Genomic DNA, 24,914 nt, shown 5'->3' with positions numbered 1-24,914 from the left:
CTGTAATGATTCTATGTTGCAAATGTGGAATTCCCATTGAGCCAAGGCTAATGAACATGTGTGATAGGTGCCTGACTGCAGAGGTTAGTATTTCCTCGAAGGTGAAGCGAAGTGTTGCAGTTGAACGATGCAGAGGGTGTGAGCGATATCTCCAGCCTCCCAACAACTGGATAGAGTTTTCATGGGGCTCAAGGGAGTTTCTTTTGTTTCTGGTGAAAAAGAACAAGACATTGAGCAAGCTGTGCATTGTTGACTCTAACTTTGTGTATACAGAGCCAAACTCGAAAAAGATAGTTGTTGGTCTTGTTGTGAAAGAATCTGGTGTTGAGCAGTCTCTTGAGATCAGATACAGTATAAAGAACCAGCAATGCACAGACTGTGCAAAAGTTGAAGCCAAGCAGTATTGGAACAGCCTAGTGCAGGTAAGACACAGGCAGGAGCATCGAAGAATGTTTATATATCTGGAGCATCTTATTCTGAAAAACGATGCATATGAAGACACGACGAACATCAAGCAGCGAAGGGGAGGAATTGACTTTTACTACACTGATAGGCATGGAGCAATTAAGATGGTGAGCTTTTTGCAGAGTGTGCTTCCGGTTAAAGTGAAGATGTCTGAAAGGTTGATAAGCAAGGATGTGCACACAAGCAAGTGTAACTACAAGTTCAGCTACTCGGTGGAGATTGCTCCGCTGTGCAAGGACGATCTTGTTGTCGTTGGCAAGGATGTTGCAAAGTGCCTTGGAGTGGGAGAGTTGGTAGTGGTGCATAAGATAGCTACAAATGTTGTTTTGTTCGATGTGAAGCAGATGAGGAGTGTCAAAATGACGGGGATGTTTTACTGGGCCAACCATGATGCATTTAAGGTGCTAATGAGTTCCAAAGATTTCAAGAAATACACAGTTGTAATGAAGAACAGGCGAAGGAATGTGGAGGATGAGTGCTACGACATGACGGTTACTGAGAATGGATGCGACTTTGTTGAAGCCAGGTTTCATATAGGAGATGTTCAAGAAGATGATGTGCTGCTGGGATATGATTTGCAGCATTCTAACCTTGCAGTTGAGTATGAGAAAGACTCTGAGGTAGTGCTTATCAGGAAGGAGCCTAAGGGTAATGTGAAGTGGAAGATAGATGTGAATGAAAGCAATATACGAGAGTATAGGCTGTTTGTGGATGACATTGAGAATGACAAGGATATGCTCGAAAGGATATGCGATATAGAGACGAAGGACTTGGTTGTTGAAGAGCTTGAAAGATTTAGAATGGGTTAAAGTGCCAAGTGATTGGTGCGATGACATGCGGTGAGAAGCAATTTATGGATTAATCAAGAGCTCCTTAATTTGCATTAAACCGATGAAAGGAGAATGGGGCATATATATAGCTGTGTATTTTTTGAGGCTTGTGATGTCTGACTGTGACGAGATTGAGAATGTGTTGAAAAGTGGCAGTAACATTATTGTAACAAAGGCAGGATGTCCCTACTGCATAAATGCAGTTGGTCTTTTGAATGATTGGAAGATTAAGTTTCGTGATTTTGATGGAGCCAAGAATAAGAGTCTTGACGAAGCGATCAGGAAGAAATACAGCTACACTACCTTTCCAAAGATTTTCTTGAATAAGAAGTTTATTGGAGGATTCGATGATCTGAGTAAGTATGTGAAAACAAAGGAGTTTATAGATCTGTTTGGGCCTAAGAAATAAATTTTTAAAGCATGCTGTATAAATTGTGATTACATCTCGCCAGGCTGCATGAATATGAATGGGCGAGAAGCTTTATCAAAAAGAAAAATATATAAGCCCTTCATGGATTTACTGGGATTGATATTTGAGGAGTCACTAACTGACCCGAAGGATGTTCGAAAAGGCGATTACATCAAGGTCGAATCGAATGGATCAATGGTTACGGCAAGAGTGATGGATATTTCATCTGTGAAGAACGGAAAGCATGGATCAGCAAAGACTGCTCTGAATTCGAAAATTATTAGTACTGATTCATTCTATCAGTTGACTCATACATCTAATGACATGGTGGTGGTGTGTAGACCCACGAAAACGACATTGAAATTGATTGATGTAGAAGAAAGAGACGGTACACCGATAGGGAGTTATATTGGCATAGATAATAACGTACAGGAAATTGATTTTGCTAGGATTATGTCCGCGGAACACATTAAAGACCTCATGAAGGCTTTAAAGGACTTTGATTCTTCTAAAAATGATATTGTGTTGAAACTCAAGGCGTTTTCTGATATTTGCTTGCTGGATGGTACTGAATATGTCCCTACTGATGCATAAGCTAAGCGACTGTTGAAGGATAGTGTTTGATTGTTTTTCAATAAAGTTTTCGTTTTTACTATGTGGGATGCAATATGAGCTTCAGGATTTGCTGTGGATGGAGTGCAATATAGCACTTGGTTTTGTATCCCCAGGAATGAATCTAACGAGTGAGCTCCGTGAGTTTGACGCACATAGTGACTACAAGCACGACATGGACAGGATAAGCAAGTTTTTGCTGTTTTTTGAGGAGGGAGGGGAACTACCGTATGTGAATTGTCTGCGAAGGCTTAGAGAAAGTATTGAAGTCGATATGGAGGATATAGCGGTTTATGACGAAACAGGATTGGCAAGCAGAATAGAGCGAAACGCAATGTCGTACATAAACATGTTCTACAAAGCGATAGATGATATTCTGTACAATGAAGGAGAGCTTGCAATGGATGAGGATGAAGGAGACGTTTTTTTTTACCATCGGATTTCGAGATTCAAGGAGAAGTATCCTGACAAGCAGGTTTCTGAGGTGTTTCCGTCGTTTTTGCTACGCAGATACTCGCTGATACTGAAGCCGCGAAAAGGGCTAAGAGTGTGTGGAGTCAGAGAGCTGAAATCGAGGGATATAGGGGCTTTGGTGAGGGTAAGCGGAGTGGTCACGAAGGTTAGCCAGGTGAAGCCAAGCATCAAGGTTGCAACATACATATGCGAGAGCTGCGGGACAGAAACATATCAGCAGGTTGAGGGAGATGTGTTTGATCTACTTGAGGAGTGCGGAAGCGAAAAGTGTAGGATCAAGAATATACGAGGAACCCTGATTCTTGTCACCAGAGGATCTAAATTTATCAAGCACCAAACAGTTTATATACAGGAGTTAACAAGTGATGTTCCCCATGGATGTATTCCAAGGATGCTGGCTGTTGAGTGTTACTCGTCAACTGCAGAGAAGTGCAGGCCTGGAGATGTTGTGGTGGTTGGTGGTGTTTTTATGCCTAAGCCGTACTATGGGATAAAAAGATTGAAGGCTGGGCTGATTGCAGATACGTATGTTCATGCAATGCATATCAAGACGGCTGGAGACCGTGTTTTTGAGCATAAGGGGGTTTTGAAAGGGTATTCAGTGGAGCAGTTGGTGAGCTCGATTGCGCCAGAGATATTTGGGATGGATGATGTAAAGAAAGTGCTGCTGCTGATGCTAATAGGTGCGCCGTTGAGAGTCCAGTCGGATGGAATGAGGATACGAGGAGATATCAATGTGTTGCTACTAGGGGATCCTGGGATTGCAAAAAGCCAGCTGCTCAAAACATGTGCAAAGATAAGTAAGAGAGGAATATATACGACCGGAAAGGGATCCAGTGGAGTGGGACTTACTGCAAGTGTTTCGAAAGAGCAGGTCACTGGGGAGATGGTGCTCGAAGGAGGAGCGTTGGTTCTTGCAGATGGAGGAATATGTTGTATTGATGAGCTAGACAAGATGAACGAGGTTGATAGGGTTAGTATTCATGAAGTGATGGAGCAACAGAGTGTTTCTGTAAGCAAGGCAGGAATAAACACAACGCTGAATGCGCGATGCTGTGTACTTGCAGCAGCCAATCCTGTGAGGGGAAGGTATGATACAAAGCAAAGTATAGAACACAATGTTGGCCTTCCATGCTCACTTTTGTCTAGATTTGATGTGGTTGTTATTCTCAGGGATGAGCCTGACACTGAAAAGGACGAGCATCTCGCTAAGCACATAACATCGATACATCTGAACGAAGAGCTTGAATCGGTATCATATGATGAGGTTCGAGTGATTATTGAGCAGGCCAAAGGGTTAGATCCGGTGCTTCCTTCGAGCCTGTCCAAGAAATTGACAAATGCATATGTAAAAGTTAGGAAGGAATGCTCAAATGTTACGCCGAGATATCTTCTGTCTCTGATAAGACTGACTCTTGCACATGCCAGATTGAGATTCTGTGAGGAGGCATGTGAAGATGATGTCAATGAGGCGTTAAGATTGATGGAAGTCATGAAGATTCCCACCCCAAAGCGAAAGAAAGAAGAGGTTTCAAACAAGCGAGCCATTTACAACCTTATTCTCTCACTTGCAATTGATGATGGAATCAAACGATATGTCAAGCTTGGCAGTCTGTGGGATGCCGCAAGAGGGAAGTATGATGCTGATGAGATCCAGAATGTAATATCTGAATTTGCATCCTGTGGTATTTGGATTAAGAACAACGATGAATTGACTATTTTCAATTAAAGACTAACTGATGAGAATAAAGCGGATTTTAGTAGAAGTACCCAAGGATTTCTCCCCCAACGTTTTCTTCTTGGCATTCCTTGTGATCAAGAACACCCTTTGATGTACTGAAAAGCACGTGACCAAACTGCCTGGCAGGAAGAAGCCTTGAGCGGAAGTCTTCAATACTGTCAATGCCAACTCTGTAATTCGGACAGATTGCTGCGCACCTGTTCAGCCTTCCATTGAGGTCGATGATGCTTTTGCCTTTCATTTTGTCTTTGATGTACGAAAAACCGGAGATATACCCATGTTTCAGCATCTGTGTGAGAAACGTGCGCATTTCCTTAGAGTCAGCCCTCAGAATAAGTTGTCGTTTGCCTGCTCTACTGGCATTATTGATTGCCTTGCACATGTTCGCCAGCCCTGCACTCATCTTTAGGGGCAAATTTTTTATCCATAATTGTTGTGTATGCCGTGACAAATGCACACGTAGCATGAATATCCTACTTGTTCTCACCCCATGATCTTTGTTTTTTTTCTGATTGTATTGACGTTTGCATACGTGCTCTTTATGAGTGTGCGAAACAGAAAGGGCTCAAGGATCGTGAAGTTTGTTGGCCCAAGAGGATGTGGAAAAACAACAACATTGAATTCGCTGCTTGGAATCAATGGCAAAACCGTCCCAACATTGGAAAGCTACAAGGCCATGTATGAATCCATTACAATACACGATGTAATTGAAAAGGACGGGTGCTTTCTTGAGAAGTATGGAATCGATGATGTCTCGGCAACATACTTTTTCTTTCTCAAGGACCTGAACGATGCCTGTAAGCATCCTGAAACAAAAGGATTCGACATCAAACTTGTTTATTTCGGATCATGCGATGCTAACAAAGCCAAAGAACGAAACGTCATTGTATTAAATGGCAATCCGTCGGAAATCAAGATCTATCTTCCGAATTAAATATAAATAATAAATAAGACAGGCTTTTCTAAGCATTACGAGCACCTATACACACAATGTCATTGAATAGCCCATAAAACTGCGTCTTGGAGTCTACTCCTTCGGAAATTCGCATTGTTGCTAGCCCAACTATCTTCAGTAGCTCGTAATTCTCAATCTTTTTGCATGCTTTGAAAAACGAGCCCATCAGGTCTGTCGCATCAAATCCTTCGTTCCATACTGCATTAAACTCAGCAATTGCGTTTTCAATGTCGTTCTTCAAAAGTCTTCTCAGTATGCCCTCAATTCTTCTTGGAGATGGAAGCCCTATTATCTTGATAATGAATTTTTGATCTATTGGAAAAGATACATTGATGCATGCCTGAAGGATGTTTAATGCCTGCCGCATATCGCCATCGCTGAGGTCGGCAAGCAGACCCAAAGCTTCCTCGGTTATATTGATTGCTTCATACTTCGATATCTCCCTAAGCCTACTGAAAACAATCGATCGATCGATCTTGTCGAACTTTAACACTGCACATCTGCTTTGGATCGGCTCAAAGATCTTTGCAAAAGCATTGCATATCAATATGAACCTGCAGTCGTTGCTGTGGATCTCCATGATCCTACGCATTGCTTGCTGAGCTGCAGTGGTCATTGAGTCTGCCTCGTCAAGTATGATTATTTTAAAAACACAGTTGCTTATCTTACGCTGAGCAAAACTTTTTATTGTTGTCCTAACTGTGTCTATTCCTCTCTCATCTGATGCATTCAGTTCCAGCAGTCCTTCTGGATTATTGGCAAGAAGTGTCTTTGCTAGCATCTTTGCACATGTTGTCTTTCCGGTTCCTGGCGGGCCCGTAAATAGAAGATGCGGCATGTCATTGCTTTGCACTATCAGCGAGATCATTTCCACCGTTTGGGGATTCCCAACCACTTCCTGCACATCCTTAGGACGATATTTATTCACAAGCAGATCCATTAGGGTTGCGGCGGTACTCAATATGTACGATCACCGTTATTCTGGAGCTGCATGGCATTTGTGCATATTTTGATTGTTTATTGCATATACAGTTAAAACATGATATGGTATTCATCAATTATCCTTAATGCTTGGCTATTTGAGTTGTTTATTAAGACTATCCAGAATGAAACAAAGGTTTTGGATTTCTGGTTATTAATGCATTGGGCATTGTCGCAAATATAGATGCTGCTGCTTCTTGCTGGTATTGCACTTGTGAATGCAAAGAATTCGTGTGTTCCTGGCTCTGCAGAGTGTGTAGGAAATACTCTTCGTGTCTGTGGAATGAACAAGCAATGGGCTGTTATTGACTGCCCAGCTGATTCTAAATGCAAGGTGGTTGGCGAAAACGTAACATGTGCAAGTAAGAGTAAAAATACAGACGATTTCCATCAGAAGCATGACCTTAATTCGCATCCCAGCGATGCAGAGCCGGATTCTGAGGTTGCCAATCAGGATTATAAGCATGATGATAGGAATTCAGAACATGAGAAGAATAGAAGCAATGCCAATGATCTTGACAATGATGACAGCCAAGCTAACACTAAAGAAAATGGCCACGATGATCAATCACACGAAAATACCAAGGATGAGGAAGATGCAAATAACAGAGATAACGACATACCAAGGCCAGCCAGGAATAAGCGGCTGGGAACAAAGCACAACGTTTCTCCAAGATTACGAAGCAACACAAGGACAATCACACGAACAATATACAACGGAGGAGAGCCTTCGACAGTAACTATCACAAAAATGATTGTTCAGAAGCAGGCGCCATCTGAAATCAAGCTGGAGTATGTTTCAAATCAAGTTGAGCCAAGCGTTAGGCTTATTGATCAATCTACTACTCCTCCTAGTCAGCCATCTTTGCCTAGCAGCAACAATCAAAACAAAGGCAATGCAGCTGAGCCATCAACAGCAAATCTTAGTGCTCCTAATAGCACAGGATCGATGAGCCAGCAACCATCGGCACCCGTACCTAGCACACCCAGCCAACAACCCTCTGTTGACATTCCATCTCAGCCTGCATCGCCTAATCCTGTGCTAACTCAACCTACATCGAATTCCAATACATCTCAGCCTGCACCTAGCACACCAAATCCACCATCTCAGTCAACACCTAGTACATCAGATTCCAAATCATCTATGCCTGATGCATCCTCATCTAATGGTACATCCACTAGCAAGCCCAGTACACCGTCATCTGGAGGAAATGTAAATATAACCTCAGAAAAGTTGATAGAGGAACTGAAAAAGCTAAGCTTTGCTCCAAACCCAGAATTCGTTGATGCCGTTGTCAGTAGAGTAAACTCGAAATTCACAGAACTGAACAATGCAGTCATGTTTTTGTCACAGTGTGCACACGAGTCAGGAGGATATCAGTACATAGAGGAAATAGCATGTGCTGGTGGTACGAGCTGTGCTGGCCAGTATGGAACAGGCGCATCAGGAAAGTCCTATCACGGGCGCGGGTTCATACAATTATCATGGCCAGATAACTACAAGGCAGCAAGCCAGGCTCTTGGGCTGGGCGACGAGCTATACGAAAATCCCGATAAGGTTGCACAGGATCCAAATCTTGGTGCCGATGTCTCCATATACTTCTGGAAGGAAAATGTGGAAAATGCACCAGGCGTAAAGGAAAACCACTATGGTTCGTCTACAAAGGCAATCAATGGAGCTTTAGAGTGTACAGGCTCGAATATTGACAAGAGCAAGCGAAGATTTGAGATATATACTGCTCTTGTTAAGGCATTTAGTGTTAGCAATCCTGCAGATGAAAGCGGATGCTACAACTGAATAAGAAAATATACTAAAAAGTCTTTACATTTGCGTATTGTTATTATTAACATTCTGGCCTAAGATTAAAAACTCCTTCTTGCACATTCTCAGGTAATCACATCTTCTTTGCACGATTTCATATGTTAACAGCCTTGGATCAACATTCAAAATCTCCAGTGCACAAATCACATCATCCACAGAAAGCCTGGATGCCAAGGACAGCTCGTATATGGATATTTCACATCCATTGAATTCCTTGAGTGCCAACAAGATTTTGTTCTTCCAGTACCTTCTGTATACTGCTTGGCCCTGATTACTCAAAGGCTTTTCTGGTGATCCTGGCGCAAGAATATAGCTCAGGTCGATCAACAGAATGGCGTACCCTTTTGATCTGTACATGGGCAACACCAATAAACACGACAGGTTGTGCTCTGAGCTTTCCTTTTCCTTACTAAAAAACCCTGCAAAGCATTCATCTACTATAAGAACGTAAAACAGATATCCCTTGACATCCAAATATACTGTTTTTCTCTCGATGAATGCCTTTCCTATTATGCATATCCTTCTGCACAGTATAGGCTGATTTTCTCCATCTAATTCCACTACGGCTATGTTTTCCACATGATCATTGTATATGCACATGCCAGGTATTCTCCCAGTACAGGTATGCCTATGGTTTCCCATTGCTGTAGAGTCGTGGCATTGGAACAGACATTTATTGCATATGAAAATCACAGCGCTGTCTGAAAACAGCCATACCCTATATGTGAAATCTACCAGTGTGTTTCCAAGCATCATCTGTGTTACCTCTGTTGTTCTCTTGCCGAAGGCGATTTCAGGCACCTCCGTGCTATGCTTGTGTATCTTATGTAGCTTACGAAGATACGAGTTGAATTCAGGATCGGTCTGAAGGATGTCCAGATCATCCGGGTGCAGATTCATATGGGCTGTGTCTTGTGTTGTAGCAATAGTATATTGCTGTGTTGATAAGTGTGTACTGCAAAAGTCCTGAGATGGATGAGTACATTGAGAAAAGAAGGGAATTGATCAGTGAAGTGTGCAGCATGGCATTTAAATCGCAAGAGAAAGACTATGATCTGTTTGAGATGGCTGCAATCCATCGAGAGCTACTTCTGGACCCGGATGTTGTTGCTGCAAAGGACTTCCGTTGTGAGTTAGAAAAAAGAGCATGTTCAAGACCGGATGTTGTTGAGATGAGGAGCATAAAGGATCATATTGAATGTGTAAAGGTCGAGAAGAAATTGATATGTCCCATAGGGCAGAAGGAGATAGTTGATGCGTATTTTGGAGATTGTGGGCATGCTATAGAGAAGAAGGAAGCATTAAAGTATTTAAAGGGAAACTCTAAGTTTGTATGTCCGCATGCAGGATGCAACAAGAGATTCATGAGCAGTAAAAGATCATGAGAATGATTAGCATGATGCAGGCATAGCTAGCAATGCAAGTGAGTGCTTAATGTAAAGATGCATTGGTATGTTTAATGCAATGATTTGGAAGCCCGGCAGATGCGAAGAGAAAAAGTGTACCAGGAAAGAAAGCAACCGAAAACACGCCAGAAGTATGGTAAGCTTGAGAAGAAGAAAGACTTGGTGAAGAGGCTTGCGAAGATAAACAAGCAAAAAGAGGAGGTGCAGAAGGCGAAAGAGCAGATTAAAAACATGAGCGGGCAAGAGTATTTTTTTGGATACCACTCTGTGCATATGGATGGAAAGAAAGCATGCAAGGTTCTGGAGCCGACGGTTGATGAGCTGAGAAGAATGAAAGTGTATATTGATAATGAGATCCAGCGATGCGAGAAGAAAATCGAGATGTATATTCCGAAGCATGCAGGAGCACGCATAAGTCTTGACGAGGAGTCCGAAAGCGATTCATCCGGTTCTCGTTGTGTATTTGGGCAGAACGAAGAGATCAGGAACGAGCTCAAAAAGTATGTGGATGAGTTGGCATTGAGGAGAGAAGAAGTGGTGGAAAATATTAACCGACTGAATACTTTAAAGGATAGATGAGATGGCTGGAACGAGTGTTCTATGGCATTCAAGACACGCAATTGAACAAGATGCTCAATAAATAATAAATGATTTTTATTCAATGACATCCATGGATGATTCTAGTATCTCTTTGCAGATAGGATGATCGGTGGCACGGCAGAAGTCAAGAATTTCGGGAGTGATTGAGTTTGGATAGTTTCTGTGCAGTGCATAAATAACCTTGAGCATCTTAAGTTTTGGATCTCCCTGTGCTATCTGCTCCTCGAGATACTTTTGTATTGGCCTGATGTCTATTTTCTTTTTTTTTTCAATTATGTACTTGAGCAGTATTGATGAGCTTTTGTAGTTTGCTTTTATTACTATGCCTATCATATCATCTACTCTATTGAGAGACGCTTTCTTCAGTGCATTTCCAAGTATTTCTGCCTCTCTTGAAGACAAATCCATGCGCAGGATGTTGTACAGCTTGGTGGTTCTTACAAGCTTGCACAGGCTGGCCCATTCGTGTGGCGGCAGCTTTGGACTGGATTTCAAGATATCCCTGTACAGCTGGAAGTCCGAGGGCTGATCCAATTGCCTTAGCATCGGGATAATCCTATTTGGAAGATGCATTCTGGGGCTGAGTTTTTGCACAAGGAAAAAATTATCCCTGATTCAGGATGGACACCAGCGCAGAGGTTACATATTTTGGAAAAGTTGTTCAGGTACTTGGAAGGACTGGTGGGTCTGGAATGCTGACACAGGTGAAGATTGAGCTGCTTCACAACAAACGCACTATCCAGAGGGCGGTTAAGGGGTCTGTGTTTGATGGAGACATTGTTGAGATTCTTGAATGTGAGCGTGAGCACAGAAGAACAAGATGAGCGAGTATTTTTAATAAAGAGATGTTCTTTCTAGAGAGATGTGTTTTGGGTATTTGGCTGAAAGGAGAGTGAGAAATGCAGGGCCCCAATATGAATGGCTGTGAGCACGATGATGGAGACAGGAGCAATGAGGATGGAAGGGGATGTCTGAGCTACGGAGATATTGAAAGGAGGCGTAAAGAAATGGTAAGCCAGCATGCATACAGGCTGCTTCAGCAGAGAGAAATGACCAATAAAAGCATTGAGCAGGAGCTAAGTAGATATGCACAGGAGGACGTGATTATGGCCAATCTTAACAAGGTAACTGACGAACCGGCCAATGAAGTAGAGAGCTGTGTATCTGCTATTGCTATGAACTATGACTCGCAAAGTGCACAGCTAATAGCTGAAAGAGCAGCCAGTGAGCACAAAAATATTGAAAGCACAGTAGCTTTGGATGCATCGCAAGAATACTGCACAAACATTATTTTCTCAAATGAGTTTGTATCCAGGTTTATATTGAACAGGAGGTATGTAGAGATAGAAGAGAGTATCTGCAGGGAAAAGCTTGTGATGCCAAGATCGATGCAAATCCAAATAAAGATGCAAATCAACAAAAGGTTGTCTCAGGTGAGTGGAAACGTCGGGCAAGTGGACAGGATATTTAATGTACTGCGTGAATATTCAAACTCATACTTGTTTATCGAAACATTTGTATTGAAGCTTATTGAGCAGGGGAGGATACAAGTAAGTTCATGTCCAAATTCATACAGAGAGTTTTCTGTGCTTTTTTGCAAATTTTTCACAGTTGAATTGATGGAGTATTTCCGAGTGGTTTTGTTTACGATGAAGGCAACAATAAACACAGTGCGTGGGATGTACGGAATATACTTTGGAGTATTGGAAATATTGGGAGAAGCCGACGAGGCGTGGTTTTTTATTGCATCTGTGCTGAACTCTGAGCAGAACGAAATGTCTTGCTATGTTGTTGAGTGTTTCTTTTCGATTCTTGGCAAGATGCTTTTTGCAAGATGCAGAGGGCCGTTCATCAAGCTAGTCGAGTATACCAGGAAGTACTACATCCGTGACATGAGAAATGAACCTTGTAAAATACGCATGCTATCTATTCTTGGAAAGTACAATCTGTAATATTTGCAAATGCAGTGGAGGGACGAATATGCTTGGATTTGTATGCCCTGAATGAAGCTAGTAACGGACGGCGTGTGGACGTTATCCAAGACACACTTGCGGATTCTCAAGACCGCAGAGGATTGTATGAAAAGTCATAGTGCAGCAATTAGCTTTGAGATGCTGAAGAGTCGGTCGAGAATACAGGGATGCTTTATGGAGTATGCTGTTGATCTGTGCAAGCTTAAGTTTTTGACTTATATTGACCAAGGATACAAGCTCTCGTGCTCAGGGCTTGACTGTCTTGCAATCAACACTCTAAGATCCAGGGGATTGGAGATTATGGGGGACAAGATAGGGATTGGGAAGGAGTCTGATATATATATTGGGGTGTATGATGGAAGAAGCGTTGCACTGAAGTTCCACAGGCTTGGAAGAACAAGCTTCCGCAGTGTAAGAAAGGCAAGGGGATATGTGAAGGAAAGGGTAAACTGGCTTATGATGTCGAAAGTGTCGTGTGATAGAGAAGTTGCGTATCTGGAGATGTTCAAAGATATGTGTGTTCCCTTGGTGCTAGACCACGATAGGCATGTTATTGTGCAGGAGCTTCTGGAGTATCAGCCTTTGTACAGAACAAGAGTGGAAAACGCAGAGCATATATGCAGGCTGATGCTTGAGTTTATTAGGAACCTTTGGAGCCGAGGATATGTTCATGGAGACTTCAATGAGTTCAACATTATGGTCAATAATGACATTAAGGTGATAGATTTTCCGCAATGTATTAAGAATACGGACAGTAGAGCGCTTGTGTATCTCAAAAGGGACTTTAAGTGTGTTTTGCAATACTTCAAAAGGAAGTACAACTACGTACCTGAAGATGCAAGCTATGAAGAGTTTTTGAGAGAACTGTCGATCAACACAAATATAGATAGTAGCAGTGGCGAGGTTGACTCTGCAGATGAGCAACACGGATCGGTGGAATTAATTGGACTAATAGGCAAGATGGTTGTTTGAGAGCTTGTGCGGTCCATTATTGTTTATTTGAAAAAAGGTTTCTAAGCATGCCTAAAAGAAATGCTGCTCTGGTGACTTCGTTCCTGTACTCCTGAAATTATTAAATATTGACTTACATCCAATGCATTGCTATATCCGGTGATTGTGTCTTCAAGCATGTCTTCGATGTCCTTGAGATCCTCGGTATGGTCTGCCTGATGTGCAGGATGCGACATTTAAGGCCATGATTTGAGCAAATAAAAATTTTGCCCTCAAATGAGCGATGATCAGATCATAAAGAGGTTTATAAAGAACGGGCTTGCGAATGCAGAGCTGAATGAGTTTTTTGAGAAAGCTCTTACGAACGAGGGATTCAGCTCGATGGAGCTGAGGATGCACGAGACACCAATCAAGATCATTTTGAAGGTACTGAAGCCGCATGAGGCGATTGGGGAAAGGAAAATCAGGCTGAGGCAGTTCCAGCACCTAGTGGCGCAAAGGCTTGAGCTTCCTGACGAGAATGTCGAGATTATTTTTGAAAAGGTGCATGAGAAGGGGCTTTGTGCACTTATACAGGCAAACAGCATTAAGGAAAAGATCATGTCTGGAATACAGTACAAGAGGGCAGTGAACATGATTCTGAGGACCGTGAAGTATGCGGGAGCACAGGGATGCCAGGTGATAATCAGTGGGAAGGTCAAGGGGCAAAGGGCAAAGTCTGTGAAGTTCCAGGAAGGAGTAATAATGCATAGTGGTGATTTCATCAAAGAATACATCAAGACAGGATATGCAAGTGTGCAAACAAAGCAGGGGATTATTGGAATACAGGTACGTATTATGCTGCCATACGATCCTGAGGGAATTCTTGGACCGGATTATCATCTGCCAGACAGAGTAATCATTCTTGAGCCCAATGAAATTAAGAATTGAATTAAAAGCTAAACTTTGAAATGTTTTTGAGGATTTACTTATACGAATGTTTTTTATCAGACGGAGGTTGTTGTGAGGTGCTGATTAGATGAATGATTTCTCGTGTATCTGTTGGCTTTTCGGAGTCGATCCATATCATTCCGTTCAGCCCAAGAGCCATTCTGAACTTAAACTTCTTGCCGATCTTCGACAGTGTGTCATCCATATATAGCTGGCGAACCTTCCAAGGCGCAAACGGAACAACCATGTCGTTCAGCTTTCCAAATCCATCTCCTATGCATGTCAGAAGCGGCTCAACCCCAGTCTTGACTATCTTGCATAGGACATAATCTCCTTTCGAAATTTCAGGTTTGTTCCTCTTTGTTGCGTTGCAGAAGCTGAGTGATGGAAGCGCCGCAGATATTCCATTCAAGTCTACCTTGTATGTATCCTGGTTTACGAATGTAACCTTTCCTATCACAATATCATCAATGCATGGCTGGTAGCGATTTGTTTTTGAAAGAACAAAAACATGTCCGGAAACACTGCACACACTCCCAGCCACAATTGCCTTGCCCTTGCTGCATCCCAATGCCCTTGAGCTTGCAGAATATACTTCATCACCGGGAAGGACATTCTTTACCATGTCTAACATGCTGGATGGAAGGATAGAAATATCGGTTGAAATATCCCGATAGTAGCCGCCCACATCGCCCAGTTGCAAATGAATATGAATCCGAGAAGGCCTACAAAGAAGTATGTGTTTGAGCCAAAGCTTCCTCAGTCGCAAGCAGAGATGGAAGTGCAAATCGAAATGCCTTCAAAAGATGTGGCAGCGAATGAAGAGTTCTCGTTTAAGAAGCAGGGATGGAGCGTTCCCAGCACCATAGATGCAGGCACAAGCGATGGCCACTTTGCATTTAAAAAGCAACAAGCTGTCCTGCTTTCTATTCCTGAGGATATACAGGTGTCAAAAATCGTTTTGTATGAGGATGGAAGCTGTGGGCTCAAGGTCGGAGGTAGTTTATACCCACTTCTGAGTAGATTCGTTGGCGAATCCATACTTGTTGAGCATGATGATGCAGCATACAACATAGGGAATGCTAAATTCCATCTAATACCACTAATAGAAGATGGTATAGACACCACGTGATATAATAGAATGCAGGTTTAATAGCCGAATATGCTCTTGATTATGAGGTCATAACAGATCTTTCCATCTCCATCTGGATTCAGAATGTTCAACAGCTCCACAATTTCTTCCTGGCTAAGCTTGTTTTCACCAGATGAAAGAATTTGCACCAGCTTGCCTGTGTCAATATATGATGTGCTTTCCGGATCAAGTTTTCTGAATGATCTCTGTAGCTCGTCTCTGGTAACTTCACGCTCTCTTATTCTTTCACAGATGTCCACCAATTGTCTGAAGTCTAGCATTTCGCCTGCAATGGAGGATGTGAGCTCATTTGCGTAGCTTTCAGAAACAATGTATCCTGCAAACCTCAAAATGTCCACGAGCCTGTTTGCAGGTGCCTTCTCTGCCGGAGACTCGGTGAACAGCTGATAAACTTTCTGAAGACGCTTTGTTTCCTCCATAGTTCAATGGGCTGTGTTTTTTTACTGATTCACTGTGGCATACGAATACTCAAAATGTGTTTGGATGCATGTGCATATTTGCCTGAATTAAATATCTATCAACAATGGCAGAGTTACGATGCAAGCAAGCAGCCACCCTACCAATTAGAGCCTTGGCAATGAAAAGAAAGCTGAGCATTGCCATGGTTTCCGACTTTTTCTATCCGTCAAATGGAGGAGTAGAGACACACATAAGGTATCTTGGAGAAGAGCTTATAATGATGGGGCATAAGGTCATTGTGATTACACACAAGGCAGGAGACCACGTTGGATGTAGAATGGTGGGAAACATCAAGACATATTTCCTGGACATTCCTATTGTATGCAGGAATGTTGCATTTCCCAGTCTTTTCTCAAATTTCTCGCTGCTTAAAGAGATATTTGATGAGGAAGAAGTTGAAATAGTCCATGGGCACCAAACCATGTCAAGCATGTGCATAGAGGCATTGTTCCATGCGATTACATTGAACCTGAAGACAGTAATAACTGATCACTCGATATTTGAGGTGGGGCCGTTCGAAAACATTGTTGTGAATGCATTGTGTAGGTTCGTATTGAAAAGTGTTGGCAGGTGTATTTGCGTCACATACACGTCAAAAGAAAACACACATCTGAGAACACACGTTCCTCTCGATAAAATCCATGTGATCCCAAACGCAATGCTTTCTGAGCTTTTCTATCCAGATCGAGATAGGGCTCGCAATGGCAAGGTTGTGATCATTGTATGCAGGCTTGTGTATAGAAAAGGCGTGGATTTGCTTGCTGGAGCCATTCCAATCGTATGCAAAGCGGACCCAGATGTAAGGTTCATCATAGTTGGTGATGGGCCAATGAGAGAATGCATCGAACAGGCTTTGGACGAGCACGGCCTGTATGATAGGGTTGATATGATGAGTGATGTATGCCATGAACAGGTCGGCAGTATAATGAGAAAAGGAGATGTTTTCCTAAATGCATCCCTGACAGAAGCATTCTGCATAGCAATAGTAGAGGCTGCCTCTTGTGGCCTGCATGTTGTCAGCACAAATGTTGGAGGCGTGCATGAGGTTCTTCCCCCAGATATGATTACATTCAGCAGGCTCACAGCACATGATCTTGCCAAAAATGTGCTGAATGCATTGAAGAAGCATAACCATGATAAGCATGACTATAACCAACGACTTAAGAGCATATACAATTGGAGAAGAGTTGCAGAAATGACAGAGGATGTCTATACAGGAATGAAAGCCACCAAAACAAATTATATCCAGAGACGAAGGCTGTATAAAGGAATGTCTGGATTCATATTCAGATTGTTCATTACCATCGAATACATACTTCTCTATGCAATCAGCACATCTAAATAATGTGTAAAATCAACTTCAGCTAATGCTAATGCTACTGCATTTCATAGGTACCCCACAACACCATATAGGACCTATCTAATAAACTATATCATAACTAATCAGCATTGCAATAAAAACCCTCAAACACAAATAACCATGCCAAACACTTTATTGGAAACTGAAATCTGCAGGAAGTTCTTTGATGGTGGTGCTGTAGAACTTCTCAATTTCTCTGAGATTCTTCAGTTCATGCTCATAGACAATATTTATTGCTATCCCCTTCCTTCCGTATCTTCCAGACCTTCCTATCCTATGTATGTATGTGCTTCTTCTTTCAAAATTGGGCACATCAAGGCAAAACACAACCGAAAGATTCTGTATATCAACCCCTCGAGAAAGAAGCCCCGAAGATATTAAGCATCTTCCTGTTCCCTCCCGGAACCTGTTCAATGTTGCTTCTCTCTCCGTCTGCATCAGCTCTGCAGATATAAGCTCACATTCCCAATCGTTCTTCTTTAGCCAGTCATACACAATCCTGGCATCCTCCTTACTGTTGACAAACACAATGCACTGTCCAAGCCGTTGCTTCTTGAATATGTCATACAGCGTCACTAGCTTCGGCAGCAGATACTCCTCCCTGCCATTCCTGAACGTCGGCTCCTTCTTAAGGTCAATATAGTACTGCCTGATCCCCTTAAGCGTCTGATCATTGTGCCTCAGATCAATAATCACCGGATTGATCAGTATTTCCTCGCTTACTCTCAGCTCCTCCTCATCATAGGTTGCCGAAAACATCGCAATCTGCACCTCATCCTTCTTCGTGATGCTTCGGAATATCTTCTTCACATCCTCCTGGAACCCAGCTTTCAGCATCTCGTCAGCCTCATCAATAATAAACAGCTTTATATAGTCCATGTTCAATGCTCCATCCTTGATCATGTGCTCAACCCTTCCTGGCGTCCCCACCACAACGTGTGGCTTCATCTTAAGCATATCCTTGTCTTCAAACACCGGGCTTCCTCCAGACAACAACCCAACTCTTATGCCCATGTAGCATCCAAGCGACTCAAACCTTCTTGCATTCTGTGCCGCTATTTCTCTTGTCGATGCCAGCACAAGCACTTGTGTCTCGTCAGTATTCTCATCGCATATCTGCAGCGCCGCAACTGCAAACGCACCTGTCTTTCCTGTTCCGCTCTGTGCCTGTGCTCTGATGTCTCTGCCATCTATCATCGGCAGTATTGCCGTCTTCTGTATAAACGACGGGCTTTCAAACCCCATTCCATATATTCCTTTCATCAATTTCTCCTTCAATGCAAGATCTTCCCACGTGTTAGCCACCTTGATCTGTATCTCTTGATCTTTATCTTCAAAATCCTTGATACTTGTATCTTCGCTTCCTTCTTGATATTTCTGTGCCATGGGGATAAATTTTTTTTCCAATAATTCACTTTACACCATTGCTTATCATATGCACTGTTAACCCTGGCTCCCCCAGCATGAGCACATCCATCCAGGAAAGGAAGGCAAAGCTAGTTAGAAGGCTCGAATTCACTCTTGGAGCTACCTCATCAACACTACGCGACATAAACTCGGTCCTCAAAAGAATCACCGAAGCTAACACTCGCCTTGCAAAAGTAGCAGATACATACGGTATCTGGTCAGCCAAAATATCTTCGTTTCAATAAACTTGTTGCATTTTCTGCATAAGCACTAAACACCCAATACTTCCACAACAATCCACTTTGAAACACCAGGTCACATCAGCCACCTACAGCCATTAATGCAGGCACATCCAAACAACCTATTGAATAAACATGGCAACAACACTGGCATCGGGATACATCACCTTGCTAAAAACAACGCTTGGAAGCGGAATCCTGTCGTTTCCGTATCTATTCAAGACATACGGAATACTTACAGGAATCATCTTGACAATGGCATCGGGCATCTTTTCTGTGCTAGGACTTGTGCTGTATACCATATGCAGTCAGAGCCTGGGAAGACAGGCAACACTCTCAAAGCTGGCCACAGAAAACATGCCATATGTGACAGTACTCGTGGATTTCTGTGTGTTTCTTAAATGCTTCGGCGTTGCACTGTCGTATCTTGTCATCACAGTCCACCTCCTTCCTTCGCTCATGCTAAGCGCATTCGGATCTTCTGTGCTTTCCGATCCAAGCATATCTCTGCTCATATTCATACTGTGTGTAGGTCCGTTTTCATACTTCAGCAAGCTCGACAAGCTCAAGTACACCTCATTCTGCGGCGTGATCGCCATCCTGATTGTCATAATGGCCACTGCATACAGGTACAGATACTCTTCATTCATAATCCACAAAAAGATCGACTACTTCGTCCCGGTATCGTATACATGGCTGGACAGCCTTGGAAAGTTTGTCTTTGCATTCACCTGCCATCAGAACATCTTTACCGTTCAGTCAGAAATGGACGACAACTCTCCATCAACAATGAAAAAGCTCATATACATGGTTGCCTCCACAGCTGCACTGCTGTATATCTCATTTGGCATCCTTAACTACCTTCTCTACAGAGAAGCGATCAAAGACAACATCCTGCAAAACTATCCCGATGATCTTCTTGCATTCGTTGTTCGATGTCTTTATGTGCTTGCAATGGGCGTGTCATATCCTCTTCAAGTCAATCCATGTAGATCGCATCTCATGAATATTGTTTCTCTCAACTCAAAAGTCGATCAGAACGACTCTTTTATGGAGTTCATTGCAACCACCGCAATAATATTGTCCACTTACCTTCTTGCTATCTCTGGAATGGGTCTTGGCACAATATACTCCATCATCGGTGCAACTGCATCAACATTCATATGCCTGATCTTCCCAACAATGCTCTACTTTAGAATGGACATTGACAGATCAAAATGGCTGACATTTCTGTCATATGCCGGTTTTGTTTTCGGAATGCTCGTATTCCTCACTTCCATGCTCAGCATCTTTTTCAGCAGCTCGCCTCTGCCTCTGTAATCGCATGGCTGCCAGAAGCTCACCAACTTAAGCAAGCACTCTAGAAAAGCAGAAACTGCAGCATATCCGTGCACCTCACTGCATAGACATAATAAAAACAAACATTACACAAAAATATCGCTCCGCAACTATGGTGCTGCAATCAAGAACACCAACTCTCAGGGAGCATCATGTCCCATGCCTGTAACGAGCCTTCCAGAACCAACTGGTGCTCTGACTAAGCATGGTATCAGGGGTGAACGTCGTTCATTAAATATTTTACTTCCGGCATGCTAATCACTCATCAAATTTATCGCTGCCATGTCATCACTCATCAGATAAGCATCTGCAGCCATGCATGCTTGGAATGCAATTACAATTGTTGATCTCTACAGATACCATCAAAACAAACCATAATTCATTTCCAATACGCAATCCCTCACATGAAATCATGCTTCAGTAGGTGCATAGAAGAGTCAAAAAACCTTATCAAGATCCAAAGCATAGATAGAATATTCAGGCGATCATCAGACCACAAAATAGCAAACATCTGCCATCTCACGTGCCTTAAAGCAACAAGCAGCGGAAACATAAAGAGAAATGGCAGATGGGGCTTCCAGCCTGTTCTTGGAATGACCGAGTTCTTTTCCGTACTCTTCTCATTTGCAAACCTCATAACAAATATAGTCTGCTTTAATAAGGTTCTGAAGAAGCATCTCAGAATGTCGCGCTTTGGAAAATTGTACTACATACAGTATTACATATGCAACCTTGCATTCATATCAAGCACGCTCTTCCATATACACGAAAACACATTAACAAGAAACTTTGACTACTTCTTTGCATTCCTTACAATTCTCTTTGGATTCTACATGGCGCTTGTCAGGGCAATATCAATAGCGAGCCCGGGATTTGAAATCTCAATACGAAGGCCATTGCAAGTCATCTTTACCTCATTCTATTCATATCATGTTTATAGAATGTCAAGCATAGAGTTCGATTATGTATACAACAAGATTTCATGCATCATCATCATTGGCCTGACTTTGGTCTCTCACATGGCAATATTCATCAAGTACAGGAAGCATTCGCATTCAAAGCATATTCTTTTGTTTACATTCTTCTTCTTCCTTGCTGGTGCAATAGAGATTCAGGACATCCCCCCTTATGCATACCTGATTGACTCGCATGCCATTTGGCACCTCGTGTCCTGTGTGTCCACTCCCTTCTATGTTCTCTTCTGGAGCGGAGACGTTTACATGCACTAAAAACCAAATAAAATGTTTGATTGCTCACAGACTCATACTAATATTGCTTTATTAATGGAGTAATCTTATGCATTTCCGCTCTACTCATCAGCCACGCATCCATCGCAAATGCTTTTGCTCACAAGCATCCATGCCTCATTCGCATCAACCCTTTTCCTTATGCTTTTTACTCCATCTGTAACCCTGCCAAGTATTTCTTCAAACCTTGGATGGCTGATGCACACCTCCTTGTGCAACCTTACAAGAGATATAAATGCCCTTGCAGCCAGCACTCCGTTCCACTCAATACACTTATCCAATGCATCCATCACTTGCATAACATCCAGTGAGCTCATCAAACACAAAAACTTATCCAGCTCGCAAAAATCAACGTCCATAAGCACCTCAAAGAACATCTCAATCTCATTGCCCGTGCTGTTTCTAAGCTGCTCAACACACTCCATAAATCTTTCATGCCCCTTATAGTCTACCACATTTGCCATCCTAATTACCTCCTCCTCTTCCTCTTCACTCTCATCATCAACCTGCAGCTCATACTTGCTCATCTTATACACATTTACACTAAATGCTCCACAACAGATCATGCTGTCTCCTACTACCTTTACAAGACTCGACTCATGACGCTTATACTCCTTCAGCTTGTCATATCTCTTGAAATATTGCACTTTTCCAGATGCAAACATAAACAGCTCATTGCTCAAGTACTCCACATTCTTTGCATCTCCAATAAAACTCTTTCTACACTCTCCAAACTGCATTCCCCACATCTTTACTACTCTGTCTGCTCCGCACGTAAGAAGCTCAGATCCATCAGGCGAAACCTTCATCGATCTTACCGGAAGCGAATGCCCATACAACGTAAGCCTTACACTCATATCATTCAGATCGTATATGTAAACTTTACTGTTCAGCAGCCCTAAGCAAAGGATCCTACCTTCAATTGACACCTCCATCGAGCAGATTATCTCATCTACATCCATCCTGTCTTTCTCTTCATAATTTTTATCATAAACCATCAACACATTCTCTATCCCCACAAACAGCCTTAATCCATCCGTACAGACTGCTGATACTCGCCCTACTGCTTCTTCTCTAATCACATCATGGCTTCGTAAAGAATACACACTCATTCCTCCATCCGTTCCAATCACTGCCTCATTGTTCCACAAGCACATGCATTTTCCATTCGTTATCCTTATACTGTCCGTCATTTCAAGCTCTTCTCCATCAGCCCTCCAGAAAATCACTCTGTCCTTCGAAAAAGTAATCAGCTTCCCTTCATAGACCTCAAGGCTCAGTATTTCACTTCTATGATAGCCAAAACTGTCTATCCTTGCTTCTTCAACACACTCCCAGCTGTTGTCAGCGCATGCAAACACCAGCTTGTTGTCCCCAGCTGTATCAAAGTCCACATATCTATCACTTATCGCAATATTTTTCACATGCTTCAAGCTAGCACTTCGGTTTCCTGCTTCATCCTTCTCCGTCACACTTAGCTCATATACATACATGTTCGACTTACATTGTATATAAACCCTCGTTCCTCTGGCCTTCGTATTTCGTAGCTTCTTAAATCGTCCAAGCTCTGCAACCCGCTTCTCTTCAATCATGTATAAAACACAGTCGCCATCCTTGAAAAACACAACCACATCGGCATCATGCACATGCACATCCTTTATGGGCTTCTCAAACACATGCACACTCATGATTGCCTTGAACCCATACTCCCACACACGAAGCATGTTATCTGCACATCCCACCGCAACAAACCTTGCATTTGCTGACATTCCCTCCACACTCGCCTCGTTCCCTTCGTAAAACATCCTCAACTCCTCTCCCACAAGATCATAGTGTGCAATACTACCATCCACAGATGCCGAAATAACACTTCCTTCAACAATCATCATCTTTACTATTCTCTTCGAATGTGGCCGGAACGTATTCACTTTGCTAGAATGGACCTGTATAGCTCCATTATCATATCCCACTGCTATAATCCCCTCTAAGTAATCAAAAGTAGCTATCTTTCTCTTCAATCCACTCACTACCCTGTCCAAACTAAAAAACCTCGTGTTCCATTCATTCACCTTCTCATTCACTGATATATATGTCTTTTCTCCTGCCTGCCTGATAACACTTCCCCTGCTAGACACCTCGCCTCCTTCAGCCACATGCTCAAAATCCGGCACAAATCCTTCCTCTAGCTGCTCCATCTCAAGGATCTAAATCATCAGTTAAAAATTCTCAAAATAAAAACTTTATTCACACCCAGCTCATTTCATCCAAGATCTTTATTGCTATACCATCTCCTCTGCTGCCTCCTCAAGCGCCTTAATCGTAAACTTCTTCGATGCAAACTTCAACTCATTCTGGAACCCCAGATATGCCTCACATTCATCTCCCTTTACAAAGTCAACAACAAACCCCGTCCTTCCAAACCTTCCAGATCGTCCTATTCTGTGGATGTATGTCTGTGTAGATGCAATCCCTTTGTATATGGGAAGATCATAATTCACAATCAGATTCACCTGCGGAATGTCCATCCCTCTTGAAAAAACATCCGTGGTCAGCAGGATCTTGGTGTTCGACCTTCTAAACTCATCAACAGCCTTTTCCCTCTCTTCTATTTCCAAATCTCCGTGCAGGCACGAAACAGAGTGCAGGTCTTCCTCAAGCTTCTTCCTCAGATAGTTCACAGTTGCCTTTGTGCTCACAAAGATAATCATCTGGCTGACAGAAAGATACTCATACAGCGATTTCAATGCTTTCCTCTTGTTGTCTCCCTCAGCCTCTATATAAAACAGCTTGATCTCCTCAGGCTTTCCGTTTCGCTCCTCATACATCTTGATTGCATCAGGCACATAGAAGTCAATCGTGTGCTTCACCTGCTCCGAATACGTTGCCGAAAAAAACACTACCTGCGCCCCTGCCACCAGCTTCAGTATTCGAAATGTTTGTGTCCCCATCATGTCCTTGTCAAGAAGCACATCAGCCTCGTCAAGGACAATCATCTTTATTCCCTTGTAGTTGAGCTTTCCATTCTCAATCAGCTTCAGTATTGTTCCTGGGCTTCCAACAATAATCTCCTCATTAATCGCCTCAGTTATCTTATTCTTCAGTGCTGAAAACACCTTGACCCCAAGCGACCCCGCAACCTGTGATATTACACTAGTCACCTGCATGCTCAACTCCCTCGTGGGCGTTATCACAATTGCCTGCGGATTCCCCCCTGCCAATATGTTTCCAAGAATCCCACATGTGTATGCAATCGTCTTTCCAGTCCCACTCTTGCTCTGTACAACAATGTTATGCTTACTGAGAATGTGCGGAATCGCAGACTTCTGTATCAGGCTCGGCTTCTCAAACCCCTGGCTATATATCGCCTTCAGCAACTCTTCAGAAAGCCCCATCTCGGAAAAATGCTCTGCAACTAGCAGCTTTTGCCCACTCTTCACACCAACTCCGCTGATTGTTCCATCAAGCCCAGATGTGATCGTGTTCGTATCCTGTTTTATCTGTGTCATCAGCTCTCTTGCAACCTCCTTGTCGTCCTGAATTAATGCTGCATCATTCATATCGG

At 42.7% G+C, this 24,914-nt stretch overlaps 25 protein-coding genes across 25 annotated transcripts; 16 read left to right on the top strand and 9 right to left on the bottom strand.

The window, feature by feature from the left end:
* Positions 1-5: 5 nt before the first annotated feature.
* HK407_02g04690 (ribosomal export protein NMD3) lies at positions 6-1,274 on the top strand (the record flags this gene model as incomplete). The annotated part of the gene is made up of 1 exon (XM_060420464.1): positions 6-1,274. One exon carries the CDS (start codon positions 6-8, stop codon positions 1,272-1,274), a length of 1,269 nt encoding a protein of 422 aa, XP_060277478.1.
* An 82-nt stretch (positions 1,275-1,356) lies between these two features.
* On the top strand, positions 1,357-1,704 carry HK407_02g04680 (putative glutaredoxin; the record flags this gene model as incomplete). Its single annotated transcript, XM_060420463.1, has 1 exon — positions 1,357-1,704. The coding sequence occupies one exon, from the start codon at positions 1,357-1,359 to the stop codon at positions 1,702-1,704; it is 348 nt and encodes a 115-aa protein (XP_060277477.1).
* Positions 1,705-1,806: 102 nt separating this feature from the next.
* On the top strand, positions 1,807-2,298 carry HK407_02g04670 (uncharacterized protein; the record flags this gene model as incomplete). Its single annotated transcript, XM_060420462.1, has 1 exon — positions 1,807-2,298. One exon carries the CDS (start codon positions 1,807-1,809, stop codon positions 2,296-2,298), a length of 492 nt encoding a protein of 163 aa, XP_060277476.1.
* A 136-nt stretch (positions 2,299-2,434) lies between these two features.
* Positions 2,435-4,519, top strand: HK407_02g04660 (DNA replication licensing factor MCM7; the record flags this gene model as incomplete). Its single annotated transcript, XM_060420461.1, has 1 exon — positions 2,435-4,519. The coding sequence occupies one exon, from the start codon at positions 2,435-2,437 to the stop codon at positions 4,517-4,519; it is 2,085 nt and encodes a 694-aa protein (XP_060277475.1).
* A 28-nt stretch (positions 4,520-4,547) lies between these two features.
* On the bottom strand, positions 4,548-4,934 carry HK407_02g04650 (ribosomal protein; the record flags this gene model as incomplete). Its single annotated transcript, XM_060420460.1, has 1 exon — positions 4,548-4,934. One exon carries the CDS (start codon positions 4,932-4,934, stop codon positions 4,548-4,550), a length of 387 nt encoding a protein of 128 aa, XP_060277474.1.
* An 87-nt stretch (positions 4,935-5,021) lies between these two features.
* HK407_02g04640 (uncharacterized protein) lies at positions 5,022-5,465 on the top strand (the record flags this gene model as incomplete). The annotated part of the gene is made up of 1 exon (XM_060420459.1): positions 5,022-5,465. One exon carries the CDS (start codon positions 5,022-5,024, stop codon positions 5,463-5,465), a length of 444 nt encoding a protein of 147 aa, XP_060277473.1.
* A 28-nt stretch (positions 5,466-5,493) lies between these two features.
* On the bottom strand, positions 5,494-6,426 carry HK407_02g04630 (uncharacterized protein; the record flags this gene model as incomplete). The annotated part of the gene is made up of 1 exon (XM_060420458.1): positions 5,494-6,426. The coding sequence occupies one exon, from the start codon at positions 6,424-6,426 to the stop codon at positions 5,494-5,496; it is 933 nt and encodes a 310-aa protein (XP_060277472.1).
* A 225-nt stretch (positions 6,427-6,651) lies between these two features.
* HK407_02g04620 (putative endochitinase) lies at positions 6,652-8,265 on the top strand (the record flags this gene model as incomplete). The annotated part of the gene is made up of 1 exon (XM_060420457.1): positions 6,652-8,265. The coding sequence occupies one exon, from the start codon at positions 6,652-6,654 to the stop codon at positions 8,263-8,265; it is 1,614 nt and encodes a 537-aa protein (XP_060277471.1).
* Positions 8,266-8,289: 24 nt separating this feature from the next.
* HK407_02g04610 (acetyltransferase) lies at positions 8,290-9,189 on the bottom strand (the record flags this gene model as incomplete). Its single annotated transcript, XM_060420456.1, has 1 exon — positions 8,290-9,189. One exon carries the CDS (start codon positions 9,187-9,189, stop codon positions 8,290-8,292), a length of 900 nt encoding a protein of 299 aa, XP_060277470.1.
* A 71-nt stretch (positions 9,190-9,260) lies between these two features.
* Positions 9,261-9,674, top strand: HK407_02g04600 (uncharacterized protein; the record flags this gene model as incomplete). The annotated part of the gene is made up of 1 exon (XM_060420455.1): positions 9,261-9,674. The coding sequence occupies one exon, from the start codon at positions 9,261-9,263 to the stop codon at positions 9,672-9,674; it is 414 nt and encodes a 137-aa protein (XP_060277469.1).
* A 99-nt stretch (positions 9,675-9,773) lies between these two features.
* Positions 9,774-10,274, top strand: HK407_02g04590 (uncharacterized protein; the record flags this gene model as incomplete). The annotated part of the gene is made up of 1 exon (XM_060420454.1): positions 9,774-10,274. One exon carries the CDS (start codon positions 9,774-9,776, stop codon positions 10,272-10,274), a length of 501 nt encoding a protein of 166 aa, XP_060277468.1.
* A 75-nt stretch (positions 10,275-10,349) lies between these two features.
* HK407_02g04580 (uncharacterized protein) lies at positions 10,350-10,868 on the bottom strand (the record flags this gene model as incomplete). Its single annotated transcript, XM_060420453.1, has 1 exon — positions 10,350-10,868. One exon carries the CDS (start codon positions 10,866-10,868, stop codon positions 10,350-10,352), a length of 519 nt encoding a protein of 172 aa, XP_060277467.1.
* Positions 10,869-10,915: 47 nt separating this feature from the next.
* Positions 10,916-11,119, top strand: HK407_02g04570 (ribosomal protein S28; the record flags this gene model as incomplete). Its single annotated transcript, XM_060420452.1, has 1 exon — positions 10,916-11,119. One exon carries the CDS (start codon positions 10,916-10,918, stop codon positions 11,117-11,119), a length of 204 nt encoding a protein of 67 aa, XP_060277466.1.
* A 90-nt stretch (positions 11,120-11,209) lies between these two features.
* On the top strand, positions 11,210-12,247 carry HK407_02g04560 (uncharacterized protein; the record flags this gene model as incomplete). The annotated part of the gene is made up of 1 exon (XM_060420451.1): positions 11,210-12,247. The coding sequence occupies one exon, from the start codon at positions 11,210-11,212 to the stop codon at positions 12,245-12,247; it is 1,038 nt and encodes a 345-aa protein (XP_060277465.1).
* Positions 12,248-12,298: 51 nt separating this feature from the next.
* HK407_02g04550 (RIO protein kinase) lies at positions 12,299-13,240 on the top strand (the record flags this gene model as incomplete). Its single annotated transcript, XM_060420450.1, has 1 exon — positions 12,299-13,240. The coding sequence occupies one exon, from the start codon at positions 12,299-12,301 to the stop codon at positions 13,238-13,240; it is 942 nt and encodes a 313-aa protein (XP_060277464.1).
* A 255-nt stretch (positions 13,241-13,495) lies between these two features.
* HK407_02g04540 (ribosomal protein S3) lies at positions 13,496-14,149 on the top strand (the record flags this gene model as incomplete). The annotated part of the gene is made up of 1 exon (XM_060420449.1): positions 13,496-14,149. The coding sequence occupies one exon, from the start codon at positions 13,496-13,498 to the stop codon at positions 14,147-14,149; it is 654 nt and encodes a 217-aa protein (XP_060277463.1).
* A 34-nt stretch (positions 14,150-14,183) lies between these two features.
* Positions 14,184-14,783, bottom strand: HK407_02g04530 (uncharacterized protein; the record flags this gene model as incomplete). Its single annotated transcript, XM_060420448.1, has 1 exon — positions 14,184-14,783. One exon carries the CDS (start codon positions 14,781-14,783, stop codon positions 14,184-14,186), a length of 600 nt encoding a protein of 199 aa, XP_060277462.1.
* A 69-nt stretch (positions 14,784-14,852) lies between these two features.
* Positions 14,853-15,281, top strand: HK407_02g04520 (uncharacterized protein; the record flags this gene model as incomplete). The annotated part of the gene is made up of 1 exon (XM_060420447.1): positions 14,853-15,281. The coding sequence occupies one exon, from the start codon at positions 14,853-14,855 to the stop codon at positions 15,279-15,281; it is 429 nt and encodes a 142-aa protein (XP_060277461.1).
* A 17-nt stretch (positions 15,282-15,298) lies between these two features.
* HK407_02g04510 (uncharacterized protein) lies at positions 15,299-15,721 on the bottom strand (the record flags this gene model as incomplete). The annotated part of the gene is made up of 1 exon (XM_060420446.1): positions 15,299-15,721. The coding sequence occupies one exon, from the start codon at positions 15,719-15,721 to the stop codon at positions 15,299-15,301; it is 423 nt and encodes a 140-aa protein (XP_060277460.1).
* Positions 15,722-15,825: 104 nt separating this feature from the next.
* HK407_02g04500 (glycosyl transferase) lies at positions 15,826-17,106 on the top strand (the record flags this gene model as incomplete). Its single annotated transcript, XM_060420445.1, has 1 exon — positions 15,826-17,106. One exon carries the CDS (start codon positions 15,826-15,828, stop codon positions 17,104-17,106), a length of 1,281 nt encoding a protein of 426 aa, XP_060277459.1.
* A 147-nt stretch (positions 17,107-17,253) lies between these two features.
* HK407_02g04490 (ATP-dependent RNA helicase) lies at positions 17,254-18,507 on the bottom strand (the record flags this gene model as incomplete). Its single annotated transcript, XM_060420444.1, has 1 exon — positions 17,254-18,507. One exon carries the CDS (start codon positions 18,505-18,507, stop codon positions 17,254-17,256), a length of 1,254 nt encoding a protein of 417 aa, XP_060277458.1.
* Positions 18,508-18,902: 395 nt separating this feature from the next.
* On the top strand, positions 18,903-20,087 carry HK407_02g04480 (transmembrane aminoacid transporter protein; the record flags this gene model as incomplete). Its single annotated transcript, XM_060420443.1, has 1 exon — positions 18,903-20,087. One exon carries the CDS (start codon positions 18,903-18,905, stop codon positions 20,085-20,087), a length of 1,185 nt encoding a protein of 394 aa, XP_060277457.1.
* A 422-nt stretch (positions 20,088-20,509) lies between these two features.
* On the top strand, positions 20,510-21,334 carry HK407_02g04470 (per1-like protein; the record flags this gene model as incomplete). Its single annotated transcript, XM_060420442.1, has 1 exon — positions 20,510-21,334. One exon carries the CDS (start codon positions 20,510-20,512, stop codon positions 21,332-21,334), a length of 825 nt encoding a protein of 274 aa, XP_060277456.1.
* An 80-nt stretch (positions 21,335-21,414) lies between these two features.
* HK407_02g04460 (uncharacterized protein) lies at positions 21,415-23,547 on the bottom strand (the record flags this gene model as incomplete). The annotated part of the gene is made up of 1 exon (XM_060420441.1): positions 21,415-23,547. One exon carries the CDS (start codon positions 23,545-23,547, stop codon positions 21,415-21,417), a length of 2,133 nt encoding a protein of 710 aa, XP_060277455.1.
* Positions 23,548-23,631: 84 nt separating this feature from the next.
* Positions 23,632-24,909, bottom strand: HK407_02g04450 (ATP-dependent RNA helicase; the record flags this gene model as incomplete). Its single annotated transcript, XM_060420440.1, has 1 exon — positions 23,632-24,909. One exon carries the CDS (start codon positions 24,907-24,909, stop codon positions 23,632-23,634), a length of 1,278 nt encoding a protein of 425 aa, XP_060277454.1.
* Between the last annotated feature and the right edge of the window lie 5 nt (positions 24,910-24,914).

This window comes from Ordospora pajunii (assembly GCF_021821965.1).
Source record: "Ordospora pajunii strain FI-F-10 chromosome Unknown Cg_02C, whole genome shotgun sequence".
Classification (NCBI taxonomy): domain Eukaryota; kingdom Fungi; phylum Microsporidia; family Ordosporidae; genus Ordospora; species Ordospora pajunii.
The sequence above is the reverse complement of the archived record's forward strand: the minus strand, read 5'-3'. Positions and strand labels throughout refer to the sequence as shown.